Genomic DNA, 23,210 nt, shown 5'->3' on the forward strand with positions numbered 1-23,210 from the left:
TCATGATTTTGCCTCCAAAGTGGATGACCTCACATTTATCCACATTATACTGCATCTGCCACGCATTTGCCCACTCACCTAACCCGTCCAAGTCACCCTGCAATCTTTTTGCGTCCTCCTCACAGCTCACATCGCCACCCAGCTTAGTGTCATCTGCAAACTTGGAGCTATTACACTCAATTCCCTCATCCAAATCATTAATGTATATTGTAAATAGCTGGGGTCCCAGCACTGAGCCCTGCAGCACCCCACTAGTCACTGCCTGCCATTCTGAAAAGGACCCGTTTATCCCGACTCTCTGCTTCCTGTCTGCCAACCAGTTCTCTATCCACGTCAGTACATTACCCCCAATACCATGTGCTTTAATTTTGCACACCAATCTCTTGTGTGGGACCTTGTCAAAAGCCTTTTGAAAGTCCAAATACACCACATCCACTGGTTCTCCCATGTCCACTCTACCAGTTACATCCACAAAAAATTCTAGAAGATTTGTCAAGCAGGATTTATTTTTCATAAATCTACGCTGACTTGGACCGATCCCATCACTGCTTTCCAAATGTGCTGCTATTTCATCTTTAATAATTGATTCAAACATTTCCCCCACTACCGATGTCAGGCTAACTGGTCTATAATTACCTGTTTTCTCTCTCCCTCCTTTCTTAAAAAGTGGTGTTACATTAGCTACCCTCCAGTCCATAGGAACTGATCCAGAGTCAATAGACTGATGGAAAATGATCACCAATGCATCCACTATTTCTAGGGCTACTTCCTTAAGTACTCTGGGATGCAGACCGTCAGGCCCCGGGGATTTATCGGCCTTCAATCCCATGAATTTCCCAAACACAATTTCCTGCCTAATAAGGATTTCCTTCAGTTCCTCCTTATCACTAGACCCTCGGTCCCCTAGTATTTCCGAAAGGTTATTTGTGTCTTCCTTCGTGAAGACAGAACCAAAGTATTTGTTTAACTGGTCCGCCATTTCTTTGTTCCCCGTTATAAATTCACCTGAATCTGACTGCAAGGGACCTATGTTTGTTTTCACTAATCTTTTTCTCTTCACATATCTATAGAAGCTTTTTCAGTCAGTGTTTATGTTCCCAGCAAGCTTCCTCTCATACTCTCTTTTCCCCCTCCTAATTAAACCATTTGTCCTCCTCTGCTGTATTATAAAATTCTCCCAGTCCTCAGGTTTGCTGCTTTTTCTGGCCAATTTATATGCTTCTTCCTTGGATTTAACACTATCCTTAATTTCCCTTGTTAGCCACGGTTGAGCCACCTTCCCCATTTTATTTTTACTCCAGACAGGGATGTACAATTGTTGAAGTTCATCCATGTGATCTTTAAATGTTTGCCATTGCCTATCCACCATCAACCCTTTAAGTATCACACGCCAGTCTATTCTAGCCAAATCACGTCTCATACTATCGAAGTTATCTTTCCTTAAGTTCAGGACCCTAGTCTCTAAATTAACTGTGTCTCTCTCCATCTTAATAAAGAATTCTACCATATTATGGTCACTCTTCCCCAAGGGGCCTCGCACAACAAGATTGCTAATTAGCCCTTTCTCATTACACATCACCCAGTCTAGGATGGCCAGCACTCTAGTTGGTTCCTCGACATATTGGTCTAGAAAACCATCCCTAATACACTCCAGGAAATCCTCCTCCACCGCATTGCTACCAGTTTGGTTAGCCCAATCAATATGTAGATTAAAGTCGCCCATGATAACTGCTGTACCTGTACTGTACGCATCCCTAATTTCTTGTTTGATGCTGTCCCCAACCTCACTACTACTGTTTGGTGGTCTGTACACAACTCCCACTAGTGTTTTCTGCCCTTTGGTATTCCATAGCTCCACCAATACTGATTCCACATCATCCAAGCTAATGTCCTTTCTTATTATTGCATTAATTTCCTCTTTAACCAGCAATGCCACCCCACCTCCTTTTCCTTTCTGTCTATCCTTTCCTAAATGTTGAATACCCCTGGATATTGAGTTCCCAGCCTTGATCACCCTGGAACCATGTCTCCGTGATGCCAATTACATCATACCCGTTAACTGCTATCTGCACAGTTAATTCGTCCGCCTTATTCTGAATACTCCTCGCATTGAGGCACAGAGCCTTCAGGCTTGTCTTTTTAACACACTTTGCCCCTTTAGAATTTTGCTGTAATGTGGCCCTTTTTGTTTTTTGCCTTGGGTTTCTCTGCCCTCCACTTTTACTTTTCCTCTTTCTATCTTTTGCTTCTGCCCCCATTCTACTTCCCTCTGTCTCCCTGCATAGGTTCCCATCCCCCTGTCATATTAGTTTAACTCATCCCCAACAGCACTAGCAAACACTCCCCCTAGGACATTGGTTCCGGTCCTGCCCAGGTGCAGACCGTCCGGTTTGTACTGGTCCCATCTCCCCCAGAACCGGTTCCAATGTCCCAGGAATTTGAATCCCTCCCTTCTGCACCACTCCTCAAGCCACGTATTCTTCTGAGCTATCCTGCGATTCCTACTCTGACTAGCACATGGCATTGGTAGAAATCCTGTAATTACTACTTTTGAGGTCCAATTTTTTAATTTAGCTTCTAGCTCCTTAAATTTGTTTTGTAGGACCTCATCCCAATTTTTTAACTATATTGTTGGTACCTATATGCATCACAACAACTGGCTGTTCACCCTCCCCCTTCAAAATGTCCTGCACCTGCACCTGCTCCGAGACATCCTTGACCCTTGCACCCTGGAGTCTCGGTTGTGGCCGCAGAAATGTCTATTCCCTTGACAATAGAATCCCCTACCACTACAGCTCTCCCACTCTTTTTCCTGCCCTCTTGCGCAGCAGAGCCACCCACGGTGCCATGAAATTGGCTGCTGCTGCTCTCCCCTGATGAGTCATCCCCCTCAACAGTACCCAAAGCAGTGTATCTGTTTTGCAGGGGGATGACCGCAGGGGACCCCTGCACTACCTTCCTTCCACTGCTCTTCCTGCTGGTCACCCATCCCTTATCTGACTGCGGTGTGGCCAACTCACTAAACGTGCTATTCACGACATCCTCAGCATCGTGGATGCTCCAGAGTAACTCCACCCGCAGCTCCAGTGCCGCAATGCGGTCTGTCAGGTGCTGCAGGCGGATGCACTTCCTGCACAAGTAGTCCTCAGGGACAATGGAAGCGTCCCTGACTTCCCACATAGCACCGGAGGAGCATGACACTATCGGAGCTCTCCTGCCATGACTTAACACTTAGATTAGCTTAATTTGGCACAATGCTAAAAGGTTACTTGCTTATAAAGAAAAGGAAAAACTACTCACCAATCACTTACCCCCTTGGCTGTGACATCACCCTTCTATTTCTTTCTACTACTTTTTTACCTTCTCTCCCTGCTGCAGCGCTAGGCCTCTCGGACGCTCCTCGAACTCCCGCCGCGCCTCCTCCCGACTGATGAGCCTTTTCTAAGCCTCCTGGATCTCCCGCTCCACCTCTCGGACGCTCCTTGAACTCCCGCCGCGCCTCCCGACTGATGGGCCTTTTGTAGGCCTCCTGGATCTCCCGCTCCGCCTCTCGGCGCTCTTCGAACTCCCTACAAGGTTACGGACCGAAGCAAAGGGTAATGGTTGATGGGTGTTTTTGTGACTGGAAGGCTGTTTCCAATGAGATTCCACAGGGCTCAGTACTAGGTCCCTTGCTTTTTGTGGTATATATATCAATGATTTAGACTTGAATATAGGGTTTTGATTAAGAAGTTTGCAGATGAAACAAAAATTAGCTGTGTGGTTGATAATGAAGAAGAAAGCTGTAGACTACAGGAAGATATCAATGAACTGGTCAGGTGGGCAGAACAGTGGCAAATGGAATTCAATCCTGAGAAGTATGAGGTAATGCATTTGGGGAGGGCTAAGGCAAGGGAATACACAATAAATGGTAGGACACTGAGGAGTGTAGAGGAACAAAGGGACCTTAGAATGCATGTCCATAGGTCCCTGAAGGTAGAAGGCTAGGCTAGGTAGATAAGTTGGTTAAGGCGGCATACAGAATACTTGCTTTTATTAGCTGAGGCATAGAATACAAGAGGTGAGCGGGGGGTTGATGCTTGAACTGTATAAAACACTAGTTAGGCCACAGCTAGAGTACTGCGTACAGTTCTGGTCACCTCATTACAGGAAGGATGTGATTGCACTCGAGAGAGTCCAGAGGAGATTTACGAGGATGTTGCCTGGACTGGAGAATTTTAGCAATGAGGAAAGATTGGATATGCTGGGGTTGTTTTCTTTGGAACAGAGGAGGCTGAGGGAAGATTTAATTGAGACGTATAAAATTATGAGGGGCCTAGATAGAGTGGATAGGAAGGACCTATTTCCCTTAGCGCAAGGGTCAACAACCAGGAGGCACAGATTTACAGTAATTGTTAGAAGGATTAGAGGGGAGTTGAGGAGAACTTATTTCACCCAGAGGGTGGTGGGGGTCTGGAACTCACTGCCTGAAAGGGAGGTAGAGGCAGAAACTCTCACCACTTTTAAAAAGTACTTGGATGGGCACCTGAAGTGCCGTAACCTACAGGGTTATGGACCGAGAGCTGTAAAGTGGGATTAGGCTGGATTGCTCTTTGTGGGCCGGCACAGACATGATGGGCCGAAATGGCCTCCTTCCGTGCTGTACATTTCTATGATTCTTTGTTTCTAAAGCTCTGTGTGTGCATGCTTGCATTGGCACTAAGTTTCACTTCCTGGGCAGCTGATTTTCTGTTACAACAGCAGGCAGAATCAACCACTCCCAACATTCAAAAGAGTTGACGGTGAGCTTCAAAAGAAAAGATCTCTAACGCATTTCACCTCAGGACATCCCAAAGCCCATCATCATCATAGGCAGTCCCTTGGAATCGCGGAAGACTTGCTTCCACTCCTGAAGTGAGTTCTTTGTTGGCTGATCAGTCCAATACGAGAGCCACAGACCCTGTCACAGGTGGGACAGATATTCATCGAGGGATGGGGTGGGTGGAACTGCTTTGCCGCACGCTCCTTCTGCTGCCTGCGCTTGATCTCTTCATGCTCTCGGCGTTGAGATTCGAAGAGCTCAACGCCCTCCCGGATGCACTTCCTCCACTTAGGGCAGTCTATGGCCAGGGACTCCCAGGTGTCAGTGGGGATGTTGCACTTTACCAGGGAGGCTTTGAGGGTGTCCCTGTAACGTTTCCGCTGCCCACCTTTGGCTCGTTTGCCGTGAAGGAGCTCCGCATAGAGCATTTGTTTAGGGAGTCTCGTGTCTGGCATGTGAACTATGTGGCCTGCCCAGCGAAGCTAATTGAGTGTGGTTAGTGCTTCAATGCTGGGGATGTTAGCCTGGGCAAGGACACTGATGTTGGTGCACCTGTCCTCCCAGGGGATTTGCATGTGAAGCATTTCACAGCTGATGTACTGTTGAAATGTAGCCACTGTTCCTAATGTAGGGAAATGTGATAACTGATTTGCACACAACAATGAGATAAATGACCAAATCGTTTGTTTTTAGTGATGTTGGTTGAGAGATAAATGTTGGCCCCAGGACACCAGCGAGGGCCCCGCTTTTGTTCAGATAGTGCCCTGGGACCTTTTGCGTCCACCCAAGGCGGCAGACGGGGCCTTAGTGTAACATCGCATCCGAAAGATGGCACCTCAGACAGCGCAACACTACACTGTAGTGTCAGCCCAGATTATGGGCTCAAGTCTGTGCAGTGGGGGTTGAACCCACGACCTTCTGACTCTGAGATGAGAGTGCTACGAGTGAGCCAAGGCTAAAACCCAAATCCCGGAAGGCTACACACCAGGCTTAGTGAGAAATTCAAGCTGTGTAAGACATCCTTCTGGAGCAGGTCTCTGCCCTTGTTTGAGTGTTCAGGAGTCATATCACCCACTTTCACATCAATGTACATCACATGAACACAATATTGGGATGGCTGCAGTGTTAAGTGTTTGAAGGTACTTAGCACTTTTCAGAAACAAACTCCGAATTTAAAATGTCAAAACAAATACAAAATGTTAAAATCTAATTACAAATTTTGTGAAGATTCTTGATGTACCAAAATTAACACAGAGCTACTATATTTATGTCTCTTTATTTTCTGGTATATAGGTATTCGAGATGTATTTGCACAAGTGCTTTCAGATTATGGAATCAAGTATACTCGCGTTCCTATAGAACCAGGCCTGCATGACTGCGATTGGATAGAACAACAGCTAATGGACTTTTACCTGCAGGTGGAAAAAGATGCATTCAATTCAATAGATGTATTTAGAAGTCATGGAATTAGGTAAATGACAACGGAGTTCCTACCTTTCAAATACCAAAACCTACTCTGGAGGCAGGTATAAGACACACGTAATTATAAGTTACATAATTCAATTTCAAAAATTACAATTATTTTAGGCCTACATTTCTGCCATCTTTGTTACTTTCGCTCCCGAGTACATATCTCTCCACATCTGCCATCAGCAGAGAGATGTGGCCATTCTCATTCACCACCTGCCCTTCCCCAGCCCCACGCTGGAGAATTATCTTGTTATTTTCCCTCCCTATAATGCATCAACTCTGCCTATTGCCCAACCAGAAAGAGAAAAATTACAGCATATTTTTCCAGAAATCCTATGGAAAATTGTGTGATCTTCTTCATCCAACCCCTTGTATAGAAGTTTGTTTTATCCTGTTGACTTTTCTGCAATGTAACTATCCAGTTTTCAATGTATGTAGCTCCTGCCTTGCCTTGGGAACATAGGAACAGCAGCAGGCCATTCAGCCCCTCGACCCTGTTCCGCCATTCAATTAGATCATGGCTGATCGATATCTTAATTCTGTCTACCCGCTTTGATTCCATAACCCTTAATACACTTACCCATCTTAACTCCATCTACCCACCTTGGTTCCATAACCCTTAATACCCTTCCCGAACAAAAATTTATCAATCTAAATTTGAAAATTTGAATTGACCCAGGTAGAAGTAGTTTTGGTGCTGATGTATGTATCTCACTAGAACGTTTTTACTTCCCAAAACTGCAAATGTTTTGCTACAAACCAGCATCAGGATTCAATTTTATATGACATATTGTTGTTTTTTTTCTGCTTCAATATTGGAGGTATTTATCCAGCAGATCTCAACGCATTGAGATTTCAATTCCACATCTAATAAGCACATCCACCCCATCAGAAAGTGGCTCATCTGCCACAGGACATTGTTTTCAAGTCTCTAAACCAGTGTATCAAGAGCACTAGTTGAAGCAAGCTTCACATTAGTAGGGAGCATTAGGCTGTTACATGACATGTCAGGCTTCCCGACAACCTTGCAGAATCTCTAGTATCACGTGATGTCAAACTATCAAACTCAAAATTCGCGGTATGGCAGCTGCTGGTATCATTTACATAGAAACATAGAAAATAGGTGCAGGAGTAGGCCATTCGGCCCTTCGAGCCTGCACCACCATTCAATATGATCATGGCTGATCATTCCCTCAGTACCCCTTTCCTGCTTTCTTGCTTTCTCTCCATACCCCTTGATCCCTTTAGCCGTAAGGGCTATATCTAACTCTCTCTTGAATATACCCAATGAACTGGCATCAACAACTCTCTGCGGCAGGGAATTCCACAGGTTAAATTTCTCCTCATCCCAGTCCTAAATGGCCTGCCCCTTATCCTAAGACTGTGTCCCCTGGTTCTGGACTTCCCCAACATCGGGAACATTCTTCCCACATCTAACCTGTCCAGTCCCGTCAGAATTTTATATGTTTCGATGAGATCCCCTCTCATCCTTCTAAACTCCAGTGTATAAAGGCCCAGTTGCTCTAGTCTCTCCTCATATGTCAGTCCAGCCATCCCGGGAATCAGTCTCGTGAACCTTCACTGCACTCCCTCAATAGCAAGAATGTCCTTCCTCAGATGAGGAGACCAAAACTGAACACAATATTCCAGGTGAGGCCTCACCAAGGCCCTGGACAACTGCAGTAAGACCTCCCTGCTCCTATACTCAAATCCCCTAGCTATGAAGGCCAACATAACATTTGCTTTCTTCACCACCTGTTGTACCTGCATGCCCACTTTCAGTGACTGATGAACCATGACACCCAGGTCTCGTTGCACCTCCCCTTTTCCTAATCTGCCGCCATTCAGATAATATTCTGCCTTCGTGTTTTTGCCCCTAAAGTGGATATCCTCACATTTATCCACATCTATACTGCATCTGCCATGTATTTGCCCACTCACCTAACCAGTGTAAGTCACCCTGCAGCCTCTTAGCGTCCTCCTCACAGCTCACACCGCCACCCAGTTTAGTATCATCCGCAAACTTGGAGATATTACACTCAATTCCATCATCTAAATCGTTAATGTATATTGTAAAGAGCTGGGGTCCCAGCACTGAGCCCTGTGGCACTCCACTAGTCACTGCCTGACATTCTGAAAAGGACCCGTTTATCCCGACTCTCTGCTTCCTGTCTGCCAGCCAGTTCTCTATCCATGTAAGTACATTACCCCCAATACCATGTGCTTTGATTTTGCACACCAATCTCTTGTGTGGGACCTTTTAAAATCCTTTTGAAAGTCCAAATACACCACATCCACTGGTTCTCCTTTGTTCACTCTACTAGTTACATCCTCAAAAAATTCCAGAAGATTCGTCAAGCATGATTTCCCTTTCATAAATTGGAGGACTTAATTATTCCAACCACTATGCTGATCAGAAAGAAAGCTTTTGGACTAGCTATGGCAGCAAACAAGCCCATCACTCATAAGTTAACATCTCTGCTTTGTAGCTGCAGAAATGGGCTAGAAGTACCATCAAAAGTTTCCAATGTTAACTCGCATTCCCTCTTGCCAATGAGTCGCTCAACTGAAGCTATTAAGATTCATCATCATAGGCAGTCCCTCGGAATCGAGAAAGACTTGCTTCCACTCTAAAAATGAGTCCTTAGGTGACTACAGTCCAATACGGGAATTACAGTCTCTGTCACAGGTGGGACAGATAGTCGTTGAGGGAAAGGGTGGGTGGGACTGGTTTGCCGCACGCTCCTTCCACGGTGATGAGACTCGAGGTGCTCAGTGCCCCTATCAAGATTAGATCTATGGAGGATAATACCACCCCCACCTCCTCCCCCGCCCATCAAATCCTATAACTTGAAAGGATTGACCTGCTGTCAGCAGTTAGAGAATCTGGCATCTCGTTGCCATTTTGCCGTGTCCGGTACAAGCCTTGGTTATGCCCTCTGCTTCTGAAGGATCATTCGTGCTGGATTTCCACCACAACATTTTGGCTTGCTGATTTACTCAGATAACCTCTTGGGAATATTCTTAGTGAGTTTAATCTCCAAGGTCATCAGTTGTGAATGTAGGCTGATCTGCCATCCTGAGATTTCGCAGCTCAATTCTAAATGTACCTTCTACGTCTGTGAGGGTTCCTGGATTGACATTTTCCATTTTGGTTTCCAAGACTATGAAGTCTGATTTCCTGATGTCTTATCGGGTTTAGAGAAACCTTGGAGCCCCAGTAACCATGAAGGAAATCCTTTTTTACATTCCTTCCCAGTTTTGTTCAAAGCAGAAGAAATTTTATTGTATTTTGGGGGGATAGGTGATAAATAAGAGAATTTCACATGCTTTATAAATCCAAGATTGGAACTCTTTTTGAGAATAAATCTAACATTGGCTATAAAGTATAAGTGTATACTAGGACATTATACAATAAAGGTGGCTGAATATCAGATTTATTTATATAAAAAAAGACTTCCATTTATATAGTGTCTTTCATGGCCTCAGGACATCCCAAAGCGTTTTACAGCCAATGAAGTAGTTTTTGGAGTGCAGTCACTGTTGTAATGTGAGAAACGCAGCAGCCAATTTGCGCACAGCAAGCTCCCACCAACAGAAATGTGATGATGACCAGATCAGCTGTTTTTTAATGATGTTGATTTGAGGGATAAATATTGGCCCAGGACACCGGGGACAACTCCCCTGCTCTTCATCAAAATAATGGCCGAGGGATCTTTTACATCCACCCGAGAGCAGACAGGGCCTCGGTTTAACGTCTCATCCGAAAGACAGCACCTCTGACAGTGCAGCACTCCCTCAGCACTGCACTGGAGTGTCAGCCTGGATTTTTGAGCTCAAGTCTCTGGCGTGGGACTTGAACTCTAATTGCAAGTAGCTCAGGTCAAATATAATATAGTCCAAAACTTTGTAAAACTTAATACATTTCTACAGGTCTGAAATATGTAACCTATGAAACGAAGCAGCTTCTGTTTCTGAAGGCAGCAATTTCATTATCCTGAGTGTGCAAGCTGTATTTTACTTTAGCTATTGCATTGCTAGCAATGGTGATAGATTGCCAGCCAATCCTGGATACCCCAAAACTCAATGACAGGCACTTGTACAGGTCCAAGACCGACACACCAAAACGTACTGAGGGTCAATTGCAAAGAGTGACCCGATATGAGATACTCTTCGCCACTCTTGTTCCAGCAGCTGAGGTGTTGTAGACTCGCTATGTCCGAGTCAGAACACATTGGGCCGAAAATTCCGGGTCCGTAAGGAGTGCGCATGGACCCGGCGAGGCCTCGCAAAAGCCGGTTCTCAGGGCGCGGTGCGCATGTGCCGAAAACCGGCTTTTCCAGTCGGTCAAGATTTCTCTAGATAGATCCTCCGCATGCCCAGGAAAAGGACATCCGTGCGGGAGAGATTGGGCTATTTGCCTCCTCATCTCAGTCCTAAATGGCTTACCCCTTATCCTACGACTATGTCCTCTGGTTCTGGACTTCCCCAACATCGGAAACATTCTTCCTGCATCTAACCTGTCCAGTCCCGTCAGAATTTTATATGTTTCTATGAGATCCCCTCTCATCTTTCTAAACTCCAGTGAATACAGGCCCAGTCGATCCAGTCCCTCCTCATATGTCAGTCCTGCCATCCCTGGAATCAGTCTGGTGAACCTTCGCTGCACTCTCTCACTAGCACTGCACTAGCAAGAACGTCCTTCCTCAGATTCAGGGACCAAAACTGAACACAATATTCCAGATGGGGCCTCACCAAGGCCCTGTACAACTGCAGCAAGACTTCCCTGCTCCTATACTCAAATCCCCTTACATTTAAATTCAATGAATTTTATATATGTGAGGTGTTTTATTGATTTATTATGCTGTGTTTGGGGGTTTATGGGGTTTTTCTCATTGATTGTGCGAGTTTCCGTTACTAACGGAGATCCCATTTTTCTCAATGAGAATACTGCATCGTGATTGGTGGTCCAGGCCCACGTGACTCCAGCATGTACGAACATACCTGAAAGACATGTTCCCCTACGCTGCGAGTCTAGGCCTCCGACCGGGATCCTACGTTCCTCCAGGACCACCAGGTATTTTCGTAGATTTTTTCGGATCGGAGGCGTTCGTACGATGGAAGCCTCCGACTGCAATTTCCCCCCCCCCCCCATTGTACCAATCATCCTTCAGCATTGAATTCCAATTCACATATTAGAATCTCCCCTATTACAACAATACGAGTGATTTCAGGTCTTTTAAAGAGATCATTTATTGAGCCTTTCACTATCTTTCTGCTTATTTTCCTGAGAATGGCAGACAAATTTATCCTGGATCCAGTATAGATTTGATCCGTTTTACCCTCAATCTGCTTAGATTAATCTAAGATTTGTCAAAACTAACATCTAATGGGCTAGAACCTCCACTTTTTTTGCATGCTTAACGCCCATTTTACCACTGAAATGACGTATAACGCCCATATATTGCCCATTCTGGCACAAAATGGAAACTGACGGGCTTTCTTAAGAGACTTAACGCTGAGCGTTATTTTCCCAATAGGCTTAACGCCAAGAAAAAATATCATCGCCCGCCCACTTTTTTTGGGTGGAATCAGCAGAATGGGCGAATTCAACACCCATAATATCGGCCAGCGTTACTTTCCACACAGAATTAACGCCGAGATTCAATATTAATGCCCGCCCACTGTTTTTTGTCGTAAAGAGCATATTTACCCAAACTAGCGGCCATGGAGATCACCCATCTTCAATTTCACCACCTCGCACCCATATTTCCCACAATATCATTCGCTCAAAAAACCGCTCACAAAAAGTGGAACTAACCGGAACGAATGCCAGCTGGCATTTGTTAAATCCCACTCTTACGTGAGGAGCTGATATCGGAAAGATTTGCCTGAAAGAGCGCTGATGTGAGTGACAACGCTGACACTACTGTGTGTGTGCAGCTCAGACATCAATGGTGCCCATCACCTTGGTGCCAGTTAAAGTTTATGTTGATTGATGTTAAGTTGTATTTAACCCTTTCATGGTAAGGAATCAGCAGTGTGTAAGGGTCCAGCTATCTGAGACAATGTGCAACAAGGTTATGTTCAATAACAAAAGGTTAATACCAACATTGGTCTGAAATCATAAGTATCACAGCCAATAATACCCAACCCCCGCCCACACCCCACTTTTTCCACCATTGACATCAATCACATGTCCAGCAACACAGAATACAAAGGCAAAGCAGGAGCGTGGTCCCCAGCCCCCATACATTGCAACAAATTGCATACACCCAGATGGAAATATAACACAGCCATCACCTGTGCACATGTACCTCACTTTCCTTCCCCCCTCTCCTTCTCCCCACCTCTAACCCTTCCCCTCCTCGCTCCATGGCACCTGGTCGAGGAGCTCCTCAGGCGGTGCCTCATTGGGGGGGGATGAAGGCAGAGGCGGTGGTTGCACGGGTACGGGAGCGGGGGGTGTCGAGGGGGCAACATTCTCTGATGCAGAAGCAGGATCATGGTCCTTGCTCTCACTTGTCGGTCGCAGTGGTGGTGCGGAACCTAGAGGTGGAGTGCCGTGCTCGGGGACCACTGGGAGGCCTGTGCCAGCAGTGTTCCTGGCTATCGCATCCAGGGACTCCGCCATGCGCGGAATGTACTCGGTCACGGTGGCCAGGTGTCGGGATATGCCCCCCGCAATGCTTCGATGAGCTGGTCACCAATGTCTACAGTCCTCCTGGACAGCTGTACCGTCTCTCCGCTGTCATGTCGCGCTCGTGGAACAGACCTGCCCCACAGATCCGCGGGTCGGCGCCGTCCTGGGGACAAATGGGGTGCCCTGGGGAGAGATGCTTGGGGCCAGCACCTCGAGAGTGGGGGCAGGAATGACCAGAGGACCATTAGAGAGCCTTGGGTTGGAATGGGTTCTGGGGCGTGGCGATGCAGGTTCTTCGAAGTCCGCGCTCTCATCCGTTGAGAACAGACCCAGCGGATTGACGGGCGACAATCGGAGCTCCTCAGCACCAGATGTAGTAGGATCATCCACCGACTCCTGCCCCGCGCCCCCACCCTCTGGCCTCTGTGGCCTTGCCTAGGGCCGCGCTGCTGGATGAGCTGCAAGACACAAATGAGGTTATTAGAGGAGAAGGGGGTGCTAGGGTGACAAGGTGAGTCCAGCGCCACACACAGCATATGCACGACAAAAGCACCACCACTCTCAAAATCATCGCAGACATCACATTTCATGACCATCAACACATTGTGCATTGCAATGATTTTCATGAGGCCAGCATTATTTCTATGACACTTTTATAAATCATCTATCATATATGATTGTTTGGATATGAGTGGGTGTGGCATCTATTGCCTTTACATCATGCAATGCTGTAAGCTTTACTCACGTGGCATCACTTCAGGATCTGCAGATGCGTCCGTGGCTGTCCAGGTATGCTTCCCCACGAGTGCGAGCACTCGCTCCTCCATCTCTGATATCGCTGGGGACTGGTGGCCCCTCACCCGTTCGCCTCTGCACGGACCTCACTATCGATAGCTTCTTCTGTAAAAGATGACAGGACGACATGGCATGAGATCATTGCGTGATATCATTGCTAGGTACTGTCACAGACACTGATACAACACATAACCGACAGATGTAATCATGATTATTATGATAATTATCATTCTTTACCAAAAGACATACACCGTGACCGTAGGCTTTAAGTAAAACATTCCTGGTAAAAGTGCAAGACCTCACATCTGCTGATAGTCACCCATGACTGTTACAAATCAAATTATATAAATACATAAGTACATGTAAATCAATGTAATACTTACTCTTGCAGATCCCACAAGGTCGTTCCATCGTTTGCGGCATTGGTTGCCCTCACGCACCTCGTTTGTCGCCGACGAGACCACCTCTGCTATCTCGGTCCATATTCTCTGGTAGGCCTTTGGGGTGGGCTTCCCCAAATCACCCCAGCGTGACTCGACCTCCTGTAGGAGGGAGGCATTTGCCTCGTCCGAGAACCTCCTGGCTCTTTTGCGCCCTCCAATGTGCTCCTCTCCCACCTCATTGCTCTCTCAAGCGTCAGTCTCTGCAGCATGCTGTGATGCCTCCTCCTCTCTCTCCGTTATAGGCCAAATTCGGTCAAATATGTGGCTGGTAACAGCTACTTTTTGTTCGCCCACTTGCTGTGAAGCTCTAAACTCTCCCTCCTTCCTCCCAAAGCTGCCACACCACACCCACACACGCCGTCAGTCCCTCTGAGCTCCCTCTCTCTCTCTGTCTCCTCTTCTGCTCATGTCATGGTGACCCTTAACCTCCAGAATCGCAGGAATCGAGCGTTGCCATGCCGTTGCTAAGGACGGCCACACTTTACGGCAGAAGGTCAAAATAATTTAACGCTACCGTCCATTTGATATCGCTCGCGGTAACTCCCATTTTCAAAAATGTAAACTAGGTGTTTTGAGAATGGGCGAGAAGCCAACGATCTGAAAACACCTTTTTTACCGCCCACGCCGGAAATAACGCCCATTTTTGGGCGATGAGCACAAAAGTGGAGGTTCTAGCCCAATACGTTTAGCCTCTTCTCACAGGTACGCTAGCACTGTCTAGAATTCTAGAAATAAGGAGAGAGAAAGTTGTTGTAAACATTCAGCAGATTGAGCAGCATCTCTGGAAAGAGGGGGAAAGGATTAGGTTACATTGCAGATCTACTGAAGATGTTACAGATTTATGAATGATGGGCCATAGACAATGTTCCCTCTAATTATTTTGTTCCTGCGAGGGCTCCGCGGCCCATTCAAATTTTTGCGCATGCGTGGTTTTTTCAGTGCAACAGCCGGTGATCGGTGTGGGAGCTTGCTGTGTGCAAATCGGCTGCAGCATTTCCTGCATTAGAAACATAGAATATTACGACACAGAAGGAGGCCATTCAGCCCATCGTGTCCATGTCAGTTGAAAAAGAGCCACCCAGCCTAATCCCACCTTCCAGCACTAGGTCTCGGCACTTAAGATGCACATCCAAGTACTTTTTAAATGCGATGAGGGTTTCTGCCTCTACCACCCTTTCAGGCAGTGAGTTCCAGACCCCCAACACCCCCAGCGTGAAATATTTTTTCCTCAGCTCCCCTCTAATCTTTCTATAACCACTTTAAATCTGTGCCCTCTGGTTATTGACCCATCTGCTAAGCTAAAACATCCTTCCTATCTACTCTGCTAGAGATATCTCCCTGAGGGAGAGGGGACTGAGAGATACCAGTCAGTGTACAGATACCTCCCTGAGGGAGAGGGGACTGAGACACCAGTCAGTGTACAGATATCTCCCTGAGAGAGAGAGGGGACTGAGACACACCAGTCAGTGTACAGATATCTCCCTGAGGGAGAGGGACTGAGAGACACCAGTCAGTGTACAGATATCTCCCTGAGAGAGAGAGGGGACTGAGAGACACCAGTCAATGTACAGGTATCTCCCTGAGGGAGAGGGTCTGAGAGACACCAGTCAATGTACAGATATCTCCCTGAGGGAGAGGGGACTGAGAGACACCAGTCAATGTACAGGTATCTCCCTGAGGAAGAGGGACTGAGAGACACCAGTCAATGTACAGATATCTCCCTGAGGGAGAGGGGACTGAGAGACACCAGTCAGTGTACAGATATCTCCCTGAGGGAGAGGGACTGAGAGACACCAGTCAATGTACAGATATCTCCCTGAGGGAGAGGGGACTGAGAGACACCAGTCAGTGTACAGATATCTCCCTGAGGGAGAGGGACTGAGAGACACCAGTCAGTATACAGATATCTTCCTGAGGGAGAGGGACTGAGAGACACCAGTCAATGTACAGATATCTCCCTGAGGGAGAGGGGACTGAGAGACACCAGTCAGTGTACAGATATCTCCCTGAGGGAGAGGGACTGAGAGACACCAGTCAATGTATAGATATCTCCCTGAGGGAGAGGGGACTGAGAGACACCAGTCAGTGTACAGATATCTCCCTGAGGGAGAGGGACTGAGAGACACCAGTCAGTGTACAGATATCTTCCTGAGGAAGAGGGACCAAGAGACACCGTCAACGTACAGAGACTACACGCCAAATGTACTTCATTGGTTGTAAAGCGCTTTGAGATGTCTGGTGATCATGAAAGGCACTATAGAAATGCTCGTCTTTCAGTTGACAACAAAATGTTTGGTAAATAAATCACACAATGAATGTATAGCCAGAGGCTTTGGGGAATGTGTATGATTACCTGGCATTTCGCAACAGAGTAAAAATATCAGCCATCAGTCCAATTACCATAGGGCGGAAATTCTGATTCGCATGGTGACAGCACCTATGATTCAAGCCCCCGTACTACATTCAGATGATGCCAATGTAAAAATAGCACACAGTAATGCAGGTTGACTGGAAGCATTTTAATTTTCTCATTTTAATTTCTAAGGTAGTCGCACCTTAACTAAATGCTGCCACTTGGACTGATCATCCAAAGATATTAGTTTCAAGACAGATTGCAATATCATAGAATGGTTACAGCACGGAAGGCGGTTATTCTGCCCATCGAGCCCGTGTCAACGCTCAGCTGGTCCCACTCCCCTGCCCTTTCCCCGTATCCCTGCAATTTTTTTTCCTTCAGGTACTTATCCAACTCCCTTTTTGAAAGATAAAATGGAGTCTGCCTCCACCACCCTTTCAGGCAGCGCATTCCAGATCCTAACCACTCGCTACGTTAAAAAAAAGGTTTTTTTCTTGCGTCATCTTTAGTTCTTTTGCCAATCATCTTAAATTTGTGTCCTCTGGTTCTCGACCCTTCCGCCAATGGGAACAGTTTCTCTCTCTCTACTCTGTCCAGACCCCTCATGATTTTGAACACCTCGATCAAATCTCCTCTCAACCTTCTCTGCTCCAAGGAGAACAACCCCAGCTTCTCCAGTCTATCCCCGTCACTGAAGTCCCTCATCCCTGGAATAATTCTTGTAAATCTTTCCTGCACCCTCTCTAAGGCCTTCACATCCTTCCGAAAGTGCGGGGCCCAGAATTGGACACAATACTCCAGTTGGGGCCGAACCAGAGTTTTATACAGGTTCTTCATAATATCCACACTTTTGTACTCTATATCTCTATTTATGAAGCCCAGGATCCCGTGAGCCTTTTTAACTGCTTTCTCAACCTGCCCTGCCACCTTCAACGATTTATGCACACATACCCCCAGGTCTCTCTGTTTGTGCACCTCCCTTTAGGATTGTACCATTTAGTTTATATGTCCTCTCCTCATTCTTTCTACCAAAATGCATCACTTCACCCTTCGCTCCTCGCTGTTCGCTATACTTCCAAGTTTTGTGTCACCTGCAAATTTTGAAATTTGTGCCCTGTACACATCCAAGTCATTAATATATATCAAAAAAAGCAGTGGTCCTAGAACCGACCCCTGGGGAACACCACTGTATACCTTCCTCCAGTCCAAAAAACAACCGTTCACCACTACTCTCTGCTTCCTGTCACTGAGCCAATTTCATATCCAGGCTTTTTATTCCACAGCCTTCAGTTTTGCTGGCAAGCCCATTATGTGGCACTTTGTCGAACGCTTTTTGGAAATCCATGCATTATCCTCATCAACTCTCTCTTATCATCTCATCAAAAAACTCCAAGTTGGTTCGATACGATTTGCCTTTAACAAATCCGTGCTGGCTTTCCTTAATTAATCTACGCCTATCCAAGTGACTGTTAATTTTGTCCCTGATCACTTTTTCTGTCCGTCTTTTAGTATGTGTGCAGTTTGTAACACACATTACTTTTTATATTCATTTAGCAATAGATTTAAACATATTCATTTGTCGGGTAATTGTTTTACTAATGAGCTAAAAAAGTTAGCTTATGACTCCTTCTTCCAAACGAGGCCTAGCTGTTACCGTACGAGGTGTCTCACATGTTAATGTCTTATAGGAGTCACTGTTAGACTAAAGAGCGAGCTTGGTGTGTTAGAGACATGCCAAACTGACTGCTGCATCCCTGGACACTAACTCGACTAAAAGTAGCCACGCAGGTTAATAATTCCATTTCTTAGGAAAAAAAGCAAATAAAGCAATGGGGTTCATTTCCAGAGGGGTAGAATTGAAAAGCGGAGAAGTTATGTTAAAAGTGCATAGAACCTTGGTTAGACCACACTTGGAGTACTGTGAACGGTTCCGCTCTCCGTATTGTAAAAGGGATATAGAGGCACCGGAGAAGGTACAAAAATGATTTACTAGAATACCAGAAGTGAGAGGTTATAACGATCGGGAAAGATGGAACAGGCCGGGCCTCTTTTCTCTAGAAAAGAGAAGGCTGGGGGGGGGGGGGGGCGGGGTGACCTGTAAAGGTCTAAGATTATGAAAGGGTTTGATAGGATTGATGTCGTTGCGGGTAAGACCAGAACTAGTGGCCATCAATATAAGATAGTCACTGATAAATCCAATAGGGAATTCAGGAGAAACTTCTTTACCCAGGGAGTGGTGAGAACGTGGAACTCGCTGCCACAGGGAGTGGTTGAGGCGAATAGCACAGATGCATTTAAGGGGAAGCTGGATAAACACTCAAGGGAGAAAGGAGTAGAAGGATACGTTGATGGGGTGAGATGAAGAGGGGTGGGAGGAGGCTCGTGTGGAGCATAAACACCGGCACCGACCTGTTGGGCCGAATGGCCTGTGCTGTACATATTATGTAACTTTGTAACACTGGGTGTGTCAGCTCCTGGGATGGCCACCAGCGGGAGCGGTTTGCAAAACACTTCGCTCCCAGTCCTGCCCACTTCAAACTCATTGGCTGAGACAGTGTTAACGGACATGCCGTCATATGTAAATATGACCAAGTTTTAAATTCCGCTTTTATCTTAATGATGGTTGGTTTTAATTTTATTACTCCCAACAGGTGGCCCGATATCTACATTGGCCTAACAACAATGGGGAAAAATATGTCGGTGGCAAATATCCAGGCAATCATCGCGAACACCATAGCAACAAGGAAAGTAAAGCAACATCCTTTAGACATGCCCTGTGGGAAAAAATTCCGACCCGTCCAAGATGATACAATATTGACAATGGAGCTGATGGTGCACCCTGGTTATTCCAGCTTTCCTGAAGAGGGAGGGTGTGGTGAAGGACCCGATGAGTTCTCAATGTCTGCGGACCGGTTTCATGAACTGAAGATCCTCAAGGAGCCCAAGCTGCTAAAATATTATGAGGACAAAAATATACTACTTTGCGCTTTTAAAGACTTGTAGGAGCTGGGAAAATAATGCTTTGGAGGGAGGGGGAGGAAGAGAGGCAGCTTTGAGGTTTACCGAGGGGACAGGAAGGTACAGTGTCTGCCACAAGCTCTTGCCAATTGAATGACATGCATTGCAGAAAAAGACAAGTAGGTTATTATAGGAGTGGAGCTGAAAATAATCCAATATTTCACTGTCAAAGACAGCAAAATGCATAACCTTTAACAGAGTTTTAACTTATGCAACGATCACAAAACCCCTTTGATTACTTCTGCTGCCAATTGGGCAGGTGCTGATGCCAGTATTCAAAGAATACTCAAACTGGTCGCCACTGGAATAGTCCTCCTCGGAAATTGATATTGGGTTCACACACAATTCCGTGTTCCGAGTATGTCACAAGCATTCCCTCCACAGAATCAAAAGTAAATCAAATCACAAGGTGACCAAAGTTGGTAAAACTAATGGCCTCGCACAGAAAAGGCTTATATTGAGAAACTTTTTAAACAAGGGTAAATTAGCATTTTGCAGTAACCTGTTGAAATTCACTGTGAAGAGATGATAGAAATCATTTGATTAATGATCAAAGTCAGTGGTCATCAGGTTGTAAGTAAAAACTGGCGATAGAAATTACTCAATTCGTTTACAGTATGCACTTGTGTGAACTGGAGTCTGTCTCTCGTGCTTCGTACTGTAGTATCCCATCCTGGAAGTAAGATTTGTGAGTGAGAGACTGAGTGGAAGCATAAGTGCATCCTTAAATAAATTCTTCAAACACTACACTTGCTGACCATGAGGTTATTTCACAACTAGGAAATAGATGGCAGAGTATCTTGGATCTACAAGACTGCTGGTTTTTAATGAATGGTTGTACTCAAATGTAATTTTTTTTTTTTAAAGATACTGATTTGAAGGACTTTTGACTTAAAATAATGCAAGACTGCAGCGTACGGTTATATGAAGTTATAGAATATTCAAATAGAATTGGCAAATAAAATGTAATTATTCTCTTCATTTTAAATGCTGCATCAAGTTCAGGGCATCAATACTTGCAAACTGGAAAGTACAGAAAAAACCCAGGACAGGTGAGTAGGTTCGTACTGTGAGCAGCATAACTCAGACTGTGCACTTGTTTTAACGTTTCCTCTTGAAATGCATTTTACACCCGTTCCTTGCACGAGGTGAATCTCTCCCTCCTGAAATCCAATACAACCACCGCTGTCTCTGGAAAACCTCCATCAGGATGTACAAATAATTCATTTTTCAGTAACGGTTAAAAGTTGTACCTTCAGAATAAGCAATGCTGCCCCCAGTGAAAATACAAAGCACAGCAACATCAAGAGGGCATGTGCTGAGATAACATGGTCAAATCATTCCTTGCAGAGTCAAATCTTACTAATGCTGTAAATTTGCATGTGAAATGACATTTCAGGTATGGTCACCTTTAATGAAGGACACACACCTGAAACATTCTGTCTTTCCTCTTTACTGATGGTGACTGATCTGCTGGTTTTAGCTCAGATTTGCAGTTTTTTCATTGACATGCAACTGTACTTGATTCTACCTGTACTTGGTCTATTTAAAAGGTGCCATCTAGTGGTGCTGTAAGATACTGCAACTAAACCACACACGTTCAAAACCAAGTAGCAAGTTAATCCTTTCGAGAATCCATTTCTCTTGAACGCTATTGATTACCCTCTCAAGGTTTAATCCAGTTTAATCCTGAATATCAATGACCTCACTTCAAAATCATTCATGGTACGCAAGGTGCCTTGACATTCCCGAGCAATGTGAGCCTTTCTTAATCTCAGTTCCCCTGCTCTTTTCCTTGATACATTTACCATCTTTCTGTGCGCCCTTGAGAGTCTAGGCATCCATCCCCAAAAATCATGCACATATGGCGCTCCAATGTCACGTTGGGGTTCAGGTGGCATTTATAAAGAACAAAAAAAAAATGGGTTGGGGATGACAACAACAACTTGTATTTATATAGCGCCTTTAACGTAGTAAAACGTATTCTGAGACAACCAATTTGACACCGAGCCCCATTCGGAGGTTAGAGCTGGTGACCAAAAGCTTGGTCAAAGAGGTAGGTTATAAGGAGCGTCTTTAAAGGAGGAAAAAGAGGTGGAGAGGTTTAGGCACTAAATTATAGAGCTTAAGGCTTAGGCAACAGAAGGCACAGCCACCAATGGTGGAGCGATTATAATCAGGGATGCTCAAGAGGGCAGAATTAGAGGAGTGCAAATACCTTGGGCGGGGTGGTGGGGGGGGAAGGTTGTGGGGCTGAATGAGATTACAGAGATAGAGGCGAGAGCCATGGAGGGATTTGATAACCAGGATGAGAATTTTGAAATTGAGGCGTTGCTTAACTGGGAGCCAATGTAGGGGTGAGCAGTACTTAGTGCGAGTTAGGTTACGGGCAACCGAGTTTTGGATCATAAAGTTTACGTAAGGTAGAATGTGGGAGGCCAGTCAGGAGTGCGTTGGAATCGTCAAGTCTAGAGGTAACAAAGACATGGATGAGGGTTTCAGCAGTGAATGAGCTGAGGCAAGGGCAATGTTACGAAGGTAGAAATAGGCAGTCTTAGTTATGCTGGGGATATGGGGTCGAAAACTCATTGCAACCTTGGTGTCATATTTGACCTTGCAAACAGTCTGATTCAGCCTCAGATAGAAGTTGGGGAGAGGGATGGAGTCAGCAGCTAGGGAATGGAGTTTGTGGAAGGGACTGAAAACAATGGCTTCGGTTTTCTCAATATTCAACTGGAGATCATTTCTGCTCATCCAAAACTGGGTGTCGGTCAAGCAGTCTGACAATTTAGAGACCGAGGAGGGGTTGAGAGAAGTGGTGGTGAGGTAGAGCTGGGTGTCGGCAGCGTACATGTGGAAACTGACGCTGTGTGTTTGGATGATGTCGCCGAGGGGCAAGATGTAGATGAGAAATAGGAGGGGGCCAAGGATAGATCCTCGGGGGACACCAGAGGTAACGATACGGGGGGCGGAAAGAGAGGCCATTGCAGGAGATTCTCTGGCTGCGATTAGATAGATAAGAATGGAACCAGGCGAGTGCAGTCCCACCCAGCTGGACTACAGTTAAGAGGTGTTGGAGAAGGATAGCGTGGCCAACCGTGTCAAAGGCTGCAGACAAGTCAAGGAGGACGAGGAGGGATAGTTTGTGTTTGTCAGTCACAAAGGATGTCATTTGTGACTTTGATGAGCCGTTTTGGTACTGTGGCAGGCGGGGAAACCAGATTGGAGGGATTCAAATATGGAATTGCGGGTAAGATGGGCACGGATTTGGGAGGCCACAACACGTTCAAGGACTTGAGAGGAAAGGGATGTTGGAGATGGGACGATAGTTTGCAAGGATGGAGGGGTCAAGGGTTGTTTTTTTTTTTAAAAAGAGGGATGATGACGGCAGATTTGAGTGAGAGGGGGACAGTACCTGAGGAGCGAACATGGGAGCCAGAAAAGGAAGTTGGGTGAATCAGCAGTCGGGTGGGAATAGAGTCAAGGAAGCAGAAAGTGGATCTCATGGACAAGATGAGCTGGGAGAGGTCATAAGGGGAGATCGGAAACAAACTGGAGAAAGATGAGAGGTCAGGGCTCGGGCAGGGGGATCCCGAGAGGAAGTTTGGCCGGTGAGCGAGGGGAAGGAAGGGAAGAGGCAGAGACGGCCGAACGGAGGGTCTAAATCTTAGAGACAAGGAAGTC

General features: G+C 45.9%; 1 protein-coding gene across 2 annotated transcripts in view; it reads left to right on the forward strand.

Annotated features, from left to right (window-relative positions):
• Window positions 1-20,273, forward strand: part of ydjc (YdjC chitooligosaccharide deacetylase homolog) — a 71,023-nt gene extending 50,750 nt beyond the window's left edge. For both annotated transcript variants that reach the window (XM_070888045.1, XM_070888044.1), the window contains exons 5-6: window positions 6,095-6,272; window positions 19,160-20,273. In XM_070888045.1, the coding sequence (XP_070744146.1) occupies window positions 6,095-6,272; window positions 19,160-19,511 (530 nt within the window). In that variant the 3' untranslated portion in view covers window positions 19,512-20,273. The remainder of the gene's footprint in view (window positions 1-6,094; window positions 6,273-19,159) is intronic.
• The last annotated feature ends 2,937 nt before the right edge of the window (window positions 20,274-23,210 follow it).

The sequence above is a fragment of the Pristiophorus japonicus genome, chromosome 8 (genome assembly GCF_044704955.1).
Source record: "Pristiophorus japonicus isolate sPriJap1 chromosome 8, sPriJap1.hap1, whole genome shotgun sequence".
Taxonomy (NCBI): domain Eukaryota; kingdom Metazoa; phylum Chordata; class Chondrichthyes; family Pristiophoridae; genus Pristiophorus; species Pristiophorus japonicus.